Source organism: Urtica dioica, chromosome 3, assembly GCF_054948205.1.
Source record: "Urtica dioica subsp. dioica isolate 48M chromosome 3, U.dioica_male_clone48M_v1_H2, whole genome shotgun sequence".
Taxonomy (NCBI): Eukaryota; Viridiplantae; Streptophyta; class Magnoliopsida; order Rosales; family Urticaceae; genus Urtica; species Urtica dioica.
Window position 1 is genome coordinate 33,470,638 of NC_142758.1, and position 8,884 is coordinate 33,479,521.

The 8,884-nt window shown below is 50.9% G+C and overlaps 1 protein-coding gene across 1 annotated transcript; it reads right to left on the bottom strand.

Annotated features, from left to right (window-relative positions):
• Positions 1-5,882: 5,882 nt before the first annotated feature.
• On the bottom strand, positions 5,883-8,576 carry BETA-UP (beta-ureidopropionase). The gene is made up of 6 exons (XM_089609807.1): positions 8,326-8,576; positions 8,055-8,162; positions 7,666-7,854; positions 7,355-7,582; positions 7,045-7,269; positions 5,883-6,510 (listed from the first exon to the last, which is right to left on the bottom strand). The coding sequence occupies exons 1-6, from the start codon at positions 8,512-8,514 to the stop codon at positions 6,142-6,144; spliced, it is 1,308 nt and encodes a 435-aa protein (XP_089465933.1). The 5' UTR covers positions 8,515-8,576; the 3' UTR covers positions 5,883-6,141.
• Between the last annotated feature and the right edge of the window lie 308 nt (positions 8,577-8,884).

Genomic DNA, 8,884 nt, shown 5'->3' on the forward strand with positions numbered 1-8,884 from the left:
GGGGTATCGGGTTTCGGCGTCGAGGAGCGCCTTGCTAACGTAGTAGACTGGCCATTGCACCTTGTCTTCTTCGCGTATGAGGACCACGCTCACGGCCCTATCGGAAACCGCGAGGTAGAGGTACAGGGTTTCGCCGTTCTTTGGCTTCGCGAGGAACGGGGGGGAGGTGAAATAGGCTTTCATATCGCGGAATGCTTCCTCGCACTCCTCCGTCCACACGAACCCGTCGGTCTTCTTCAGTGCCTTGAAGAATGGTTGGCACCTGTCAGTGGCTTTGGAAACAAATCGCGTCAAGGCGGCGATCCTTCCCGTCAAGCTTTGAACTTCTTTGACCTTTTGTGGCGACCTCATCTCTAAGATCGCCTTAATCTTCTCAGGATTGGCCTCGATCCCACGGCGGCTCACCATGTAGCCCAGGAACTTTCCAGACTCGACCCCGAAAGCGCACTTGTTGGGGTTAAGCTTCATCTTGTAGCGCCGCAGGATCGTGAACATTTCCCTAAGGTCTCGAACGTGGTCGTGGGCTTTGAGGCTTTTGACAAGCATGTCATCCACGTAGACCTCCATAGTTTTTCCAATTTGATTGGCGAACATGCGGTTCACCAACCTTTGATACGTTGCTCCCGCGTTTTTGAGGCCAAAGGGCATGACCTTGTAACAGTAAAGCCCGCGGTTCGTAACAAAGGTGGTCTTGATCTGATCCGGCTCGTGCATGCGGATCTGGTTGTAGCCTGAATAGGCGTCCATGAAGCTCAGCAACTCGTGGCCCGCCGTGGCGTCCACGAGCTGCTCGATCCTCGGGAGAGGGAAGCTGTCTTTCGGGCAGGCTTTGTTGAGATCTTTGTAATCGATACAGATCCGCCACTTCCCGTTTGGTTTCTTGACCATTACCACATTGGACACCCACTTGGGGTGCTCCGCCTCCCTGATGAAGTCGGCGGCGAGAAGCTTGTCAACTTCTTCACCAATGGCTTGGTACCTCTCCCCACTGAACGCCCGTCGCGGTTGAACGCGCTCGGCCACTCTCTTGTCGTCGTTGAGACGATGAACCATGATCTCGGGGTCGATCCCCGGCATGTCGGTGTGTGTCCACGCAAAGACATCTTTGTGCTCTCGGAGGAAAGCGGCGAGCTCGATTCGGGTCTCAGACGGGAGTTGGGCGCCTACCTTGACCACTTGGTCAGGTTTGGCGTCGTCCAACACGACGGGAACGAGGTCGTCCGGTGTCTCCACCTTTCGACGCTCGACTTCGTCCCTTTGGTCTAGCTCTCCGAAGGTGCCCCCTTCCTCTAACTTGCACGGGAATTTGTCTCCGAGTTGGAAGACGGTGCTCACCACCTTCGCTTTCCCTTTTCTGTCCACGCCCTGGATGTAGCACATCCTCGCCATGGATTGGTCTCCCAACATTACGGCGATCCCTTTATCGGTCGGGAACTTCATCATCAGGTGGTATGTGGACGTTATGGCCTTCAACCGATTGAGAGTCGGGCGGCCGACGATGATGTTGTAAGCCGAGGGCTGATCCACCACCAGGAACGATATGATGTGGGTAACCTCGAGCCCCCCCGGCGTACCGAAGGTAACCGGGAGGTCGATAGTTCCCTCCGTCATAACCCTCTCCCCAGAGAAGCCGAAGAGTGGGGTTGAGATTGGGGTCGGTCTTACCCCGGATAGCTTCATCCTGTCCAACGCCGATTTGAAGATTATGTCGGTGGAGCTCCCATTGTTGATCAGGATTCTCCGGACGAGGTTGTTGGCGACCGGGGCGGAGACGACTATCGCGTCGTTGTGTGGATGGAGAACTCGCGTTGCTTCTTGTCCGGTGAAGAACATGGACTCGAAGGGGGCCGGAGGAGGGACCTCGTACGTATGGTTGATGTAGTGCGCTATTTTCCCTTGGGAAACTTCGCGCACGTACTTCTTCCTTTGCGTAGCCGAGTCCCCGAACTCCGGGCCACCCAAGATTGCACCCACGACGTGAAGTTGCGAGCTCTCCGGCTCTTCGTTTGTCGCGCGGTCCGTGACAGTCACCGTCGCCGGACCTTTCTTCCCTTGCCGCGGGCGACCTCCGTGCGCCGCGGCCGTCCCGATAGTTCTCAGGACATACTCTTTCAGCTTCCCATCTTGAATCAGGGCCTCAATCTGACGCTTAAGTTGATAGCATTCGGATGTCAGGTGCCCGTGATCTTGATGGTAGTCACAGTACTTGCTTTGATCCCTCTTGGCGGGATCCTTCGTGAGCGGGGTCGGGCTCCCCAACTTGTCACGGTGCAGAGCTAGGATTTGCTCCGGCGGAGTGTTCAGAGGAGTGAATGGCGAGAACCTCCGGAAGCTGTCGACATGCGACGGCTTCGGCCCGGGGAGGGAACGGCCGTTAGGGGCCTGGCTTCCCTTATTCCTCCTCTTTCGGGGGTCGGGACGATCTTCGTCTCGATCGTCGCGGCGGCGACTCCCCTGTCCTCCCGCCTTTCGGCCATCTCGGCCATCGAGATAGTCCTCGACTCCCATGTATGTGCGGGCTCTTGTCATCAGCTCCGCCATGTCACGCGGGACTTGGCCAACAATAGACTTGAGGAAGTCGCTCGTGCGCACTCCCTCGGTGATCGCCGTGATGGCGTCCCTGTCGTCGAACCCTTCGACCTTGTGAGACTCCTCGGTGAAGCGAGCGAGGTATTGTCTCAATGTCTCGTCTCTTCCTTGTCGGATAGAGAGGAGGTGGGTCTTCGGCTTCTTTTGCGCCACGAGGGTGGCGAATCGGGCGAGGAAAGCCTCTCGCAAGGCCCGGAAAGACGGGATGCTTCCCGGCCTCAAGCTTCGGAACCACTCAAACCCCGAGCCTGTGAGGGTCAGGCTGAAGGCTTGGCAGAGGGTGGCATCCGCCTGCCCCTGCATAGTCATCCACGTCTCATAATGTTGGACGTGGAAGTGGGGGTCCGTACGTCCATCGTAGGGAGGAATGGACGGTAACTTGAAGTTCCCCACGCATGGTTGCGCGAGGATTTGCGCGGCGAAGGGAGAGTATGATTCCTCGATCCCTCCGTACGGCCTTTGCCTCCCCGACTCCCTCATTTCGATGATTTGATTCTGGAGGCTTTGAATCATCGTGACCATGTCGAGCCCGTTAGCGGGGCCGATCGTCGGGGCCACGGGAGTCACCGGTTGGCGTTCGTTGGACGCTTGGTCCACGACATTGGCCTGCGGTCGGCCGAGAGTTGCGGCGGGGAGCGCGTCCCTTCGAGAGTTTAGCCTTTGGCGGAGATCCTCCCCTCGGGAGTTTCTCTGCGCCGTCAAGCGCTCTCTAAGATCCGCACTCGGTGCGGGGCGAGGTGAGGTCGCCCTTGGTCGGGCCGTCCGGCGGGCGCTTCGGCTGTCGGCCCCATCATCTACCAGAGTCGCTCTCTCCTCGGCGAGGGGCCGTGTCCGGCCACCTCTTGAAACCGAGGGGGCGAGTCCCCGGGAATGTGACCGTGCCTGCTGCCGCACTATGTGCGACGGTCCGGCCAAAGCGTCGTTGGGCCTCTCGGGCCGCGAAGGGGCGAGGCTAGGCGTTGCCTCATTGGTCCTCGACTCCCCCACATATTCGGAGTCGGAGTAGTCTTTGGCGGACCTATCCTCAACGTCATAGCCGAGGAGGTCGGCTATGAGCGAACCATCGACGCCGGGGCGGTCAAGGAGCTCCGCAAGCCGCCGGGCCGTGTCCTCTCGGAGCGCGGCCTCGGGGTCAACCATCGGGTCTTGGGGCTGGCTCTCGCTATCGCGAGGTTGCCCTTCAAGACGATGTGCGAGGTGCCGAAGACCGTACCTCGAGCCAGTCGCTCGGGTACCCGCGGAGGTAGTGGGAATGTGACTCATCTCTCGAGAGTCGTGAGAACAAAGGGAGAAAGTTGGTAGAGGGAATGCGTCGTCAAGGTCGAGAGATCCCCTCCTTCTAGCGCCAAAATGTTGTCGCAGTTTTTCGGACAACGATTTAGGAACCGGAAATGGTTAGACCCAAGGCCGGACCAAGTGGTCTCACTCCGGCTCGAGCGTGTCGGACTTGATATCTCAAGTCGTCCCTTAGCTGTCTGTAATGTCTATCTCGTCCAAGCACCTGAAACACAAGCGAAGAGGTGTGAACTACAAAGGGGAAACAGAGGGGTTGCCTCTGTTTACCTCTCCGACGCTCAACATTAGTGGGATTGAGGTGGTTGATAGAGGGTTTAGTGTTTAGAGGTCGAGAGTTGAGAGAAACGAGCGAGTTATGAGTTCGGCAGCGTTTCAGTACTCAAATTTCGGATTACCTGGACTAGGGGAGCGGCCCCTTTATTTATAGGCGACCAAGGGGTGTTATGGGCAACCCCTTGGCCGAGAATTGTCTTGGCCCGGCCATTGGCCGAGACTGGCCCTTGGGCCGGCCAATGGCCGAGGCTGTCTGGGCCGGCCATTGGCCGAGGCTGGCCCTAGGGCCGGCCAATGGCCGGGAGTAGCTTGAGTCGGCCATTGGCCGAGACTGGCCCTTGGGCCGGCCAATGGCCGAGGCTATTTGGGCCGGCCATTGGCCGAGGCTGGCCCTAGGGCCGGCCAATGGCCGGGGGTAGAGTGAGCCGGCCATTGGCCGAGACTGGCCCTTGGGCCGGCCAATGGCCGGGAGCAGACCGAGTCGGCCATTGGCCGAGACTGGCCCTTGGGCCGGCCAATGGCCGAGGCTATTTGGGCCGGCCATTGGCCGAGGCTGGCCCTAGGGCCGGCCAATGGCCGGGAGCATCTTGAGTCGGCCATTGGCCGAGGCTGGCCTCTGGGCCGGCCAATGGCCGAGGCCGTTTGGGCCGGCCATTGGCCGGGGCTGGCCCTAGGGCCGGCCAACGGCCGGGGCGAGCTGCCGAGACGCGTCCGACGTTGCTCCGCCTTCGTTCGCCCGCTATCGGGGTCGGGCCGATAACAGTCTTCAAGAACATATGCGGTTTGGCTATTGAGGCCTCCATCGAATTGAGCAGCCACGCCATAACCAATGAGTTCTCTGACCTCCAGATGGTATATCCTTCATCTCCCTCCTTCGGTTGCTTGACTTCACCTGTTAGGTATCCAAGCTTTCCTCTTCCGTCAATGGCAAACTTCACGGATTGGGCCCACTCCAAGAAATGATGTCCAGTTAATCTATGCCCTGTGATGAGCATAGACGAATGGACTGTTGATGGTTGGGAAATTTCCATGGAGGAAGAGGAAGGAGTGTTTTGTGTTTTACTGTTTATCGGTTTTTCCATAAGGGAGTCGCTCTGATACCATGAAAGCTTATGGTATGAACCTATATTTTATTATGAGCTTTAAGCACTGCTTAAATAGGCGAGATACAATCAGTTACAATCTAGGAAATCTCGGAAAGAATAAGCTAACTAATGCTAGAATATCTAACTAATTAAATATAGAATATACACAATAACAGCTCCTATTCTACCGAGTAAATACAGAATAATTACAATATTAATTACATATTTCTTCACAACTCTAAATCCTTGATTAAATGTTCGAATTTGTGATTTTGATGACTATCAACTGTCGGTTTTTACCCATTTGCATCTTTTTGTGTTTTTCACAACTAAGAGACTGTTGTTTATTTTTTTAGTTTTTAAATAAATTACATATATGGCGTGAATGAATAAAGATAGTTGGTGTTTATATATAGTCAACGTCAATGAAAATTCAATAAAAAGAATATTTGTGGTGCTGTTGTCTATTTCAGAGTATAATTTCGTCATTTTAGTTAAACAGAAGATATAATTTCGTCATTTTAGTTAAACAGATGGTATGAACTCGACATTTTTGAAAACCAAAGGTTAAACTCGACATTTCACTAAAACACAGAGTATATTTGTGTCATTTTCCCAAAAAAAAAAACTAACAAAAAAAAAAAACATAGTGGAATATGTAACAGAAGTTAATATATATACTTGTACGCAACACAAGTTAAAATAAATGTCAACATGCCTTGAAATTAACAATGGAAACATATGCTTATTACAAAGATGAAAGACACATCATCTCCATTTCTACAAAACAACTAGAAATGCTTATTTACTTGCTATGACGTTGATCCTCCAATATCTACAATAAAGAGGGAAGGAACACAACAATATTCTCGGTTCGAAAAGTTCGGCGTGAGTGATCTCAGAGAGGCTGCTTCTTATGGAGCAACGGGTCGGAGACGAGTTGTGGCTCGAAGTCGGATTTCAGGTATCGCTCGAGGGTGTGAGAGTAGAGATCGTAGCGAGCGGTCATACGGAAGCCCCACTTGTCCTTGATCTGCCTGCAGAGGTTGAGGTCCATGTCGGAGACGACGAGGCCGTCACTGTGTCGGGACAGGGACGGCGTGCACGACGCGTCCGGGGCCGAGAAGTGGCTCGACCCATAAAAGTGCCCGAAGTCAGCGTGCTCAGGCTTTCCGTCGCCGGAAGTGAAGGCGTTCGGAAACGTCTCGGTCCCAACGCGGTTTATCGATCCGACGAAGTAACTGTTTGCTATTGCAGCATTACGCGCCTACCCACAATACAAAAAATTAAATTTAAAAGCTTAAACCCGAGATTTTACGGAGATCGTCAACGCATAAACTTGCATAGATTGCAGAACAAGGTTAGACATCGAGAACTCAGACAATTTCATGTTGAACCCCATGCGTCCCCGTTCCAGATTCCAGGCTCCAGGAGTCAATGAGGTTCCTCTGTCTTATTGCTGAATTAATACTACTCTTGATAATAAAACAATTAGTTAATTGGTAACGGTGAAGATATAATGTTAGCCGGATTTATCGATTAATGAATAGAAATATAAATGAATGTTTTAGACGGAATGAATTAGCTTTGTCGAAGGCTTAACCCTCTCGAAGAGTTTCGGGTCTCTTTTCCTTAAAATTTCCTTGAGGTCCAAACACAATATAGAAATTTCATATTCCCTCATGTTTCCGTTCATAGTTTTTTATTTTCCATCGAATAATCCCTTTTATATCGTAAAATCAGGGTTCCGATCATATCCTAAGAGAAAAGGTAAAACGAGTAAAGAATTTGAGAATGTAACCTCAATGGGCCACATTGGCTCGCTGAGTTCACCGACAGTGGCAGAAGGATTGAAAACAATCTCGGCGCCGTTCAATCCGAAAGCCATCCAATTCAATGGATGGTGTCTTCCGTAGCATATGTTCACAGCAATCTTCCCATATGCCGTCTCGAAAACGGGATGCCGCGTATCTCCTTCCATGTAATACGTGCTCTCGTTGAAGTCCCCGACCCTCGGTATATGGTTCTGCCAAAAGGGTAAAAAGGCCTCAAAGATATGATACGAGAGAGAAGCACGGGTAATTGGAGTGGCTATAAAATTATGTTTCTACCTTCCGATGCTTGCCAATTATGTTGCCCTGATTTCCTATTACGACAGCAGTGTTCCAAAGGGTCTCTCCGTGATTGACGTCTCTCTCGAGAATCGGACTCACAATGACCATGTTGTATCTCCGTGCGAGGTCTTGAAGGAACTGCGTCGATTCTCCATTCACGGGCTCTGCAAACTCACACCATCTCTTCTCCCGTGTGCAAAAAGCAAAGGGCATCGTCCAAGCTTCCTGAATAGAATGTAATATGAAGTGATTTTGATGACATTATTCGAATAATATATCAAGTCAGATTTCTCTTGAGCTTGACCTACTTGTAAGCATAATACGTTGACCCCAGAAGCCCCAGCAGCGTCGATGATCGTCTTTATTTTATTAAAGATGGCCTTCTTTTGGTCGGAAAAGGGCGATGTGGTTGGAATAACAATCGAGTTCTGGATAAGTCCGACCCGAACCACTCGGGGTTCTCTCATCAGCTCTTTGTCAGCAATGAACCGGAATGCCTGTAACGGGTTTATACGAACAAAAGCAAAATTAAGATTGAAAGTGAATTGAGTGTGCTCTTTCTTGGTAAAGAAGTGACCGCTATGGAACATTTAGATTGAACTTTAAGACTTGTCTCTATGTATCAGACAACACGCGATATTAAATTGCATTGGATTGAAGAAATGAAACGCAAAGGGAATGAAATGAATTTCAAAACCTGGAGATCAAAATCATGCTTTGACGAGAGATCTTTGGCGGATTCGGGAAGTGCAATAGTTTCCAATGGCTTTCCACAGTTGAGTCCCAAAATCAAGCGACTGACTTCCTGAAGAAAATATATAAAAAGATCTGTAATTATTAATTATTGTCAATCTCTCGAGTCTCTAAATATCTCAAATGAACATGCATAACCCCCAAATTGATTCATAATAAGTACACAAATTATCAGAAAGCAATCAATGATTCAAAATCGATTCATAATAAGTGACCTGGAAGAGATGGGGTTTGAGATTGGCAGAGAGGAGCTGGTTAAGTGATTCGTAGCCACAGATTGAGCCACCAACAGCGTTCGATTCGGGTGGAATCGGAACTTGACAGTTCTCCGATTCGGATTCATTCACTTCGCAATCGACTGCGGATTTCATTGCTGACCCGTTGATGATAGTTCTTCCGGACATTTTTGTGCGTGATCAGTCAACGGAGATGAAGAGAAGAGTACAACTACTGTGTTCTCTTTTCTTAATATAGTATCAGTGTGCAAATTGAGTAATTTACAAAAGTGGCCTTTAACTTCTTTTACATTTCCATAGTTTTGTTGAAGCTTGGAGTCTCGATTAGAAGAAACTATGTGCGGAGCTTCATCGACAGTGTTTCAGAACTCTAGTATCGAGTAATTTGAGAGAATTGTGAGTGTGTACCTTGGCCGAATCGGCCACTATTTCTCGCAGTCAAGATTTCTTTCAGTGATAGCCTCTTCTTCTCCAGCCTCTGTCTCGACGACTACCGTTCATAGACCTGTCGTTTTCCCTTTTAGGATAGGTATTTATA

Bases quoted from the DNA above. Each gene is read 5' to 3' on its own strand.
- BETA-UP (XM_089609807.1), bottom strand. From the start codon at position 8,514: ATGTCCGGAAGAACTATCATCAACGGGTCAGCAATGAAATCCGCAGTC. The intron at 8,163-8,325 runs GTCACTTATTAT...TATTTTCTTCAG, and splicing joins TCAAACCCCATCTCTTCCAG to GAAGTCAGTCGCTTGATTTT. The intron at 7,270-7,354 runs GTAGAAACATAA...CCCTTTTGGCAG, and splicing joins TAATTGGCAAGCATCGGAAG to AACCATATACCGAGGGTCGG.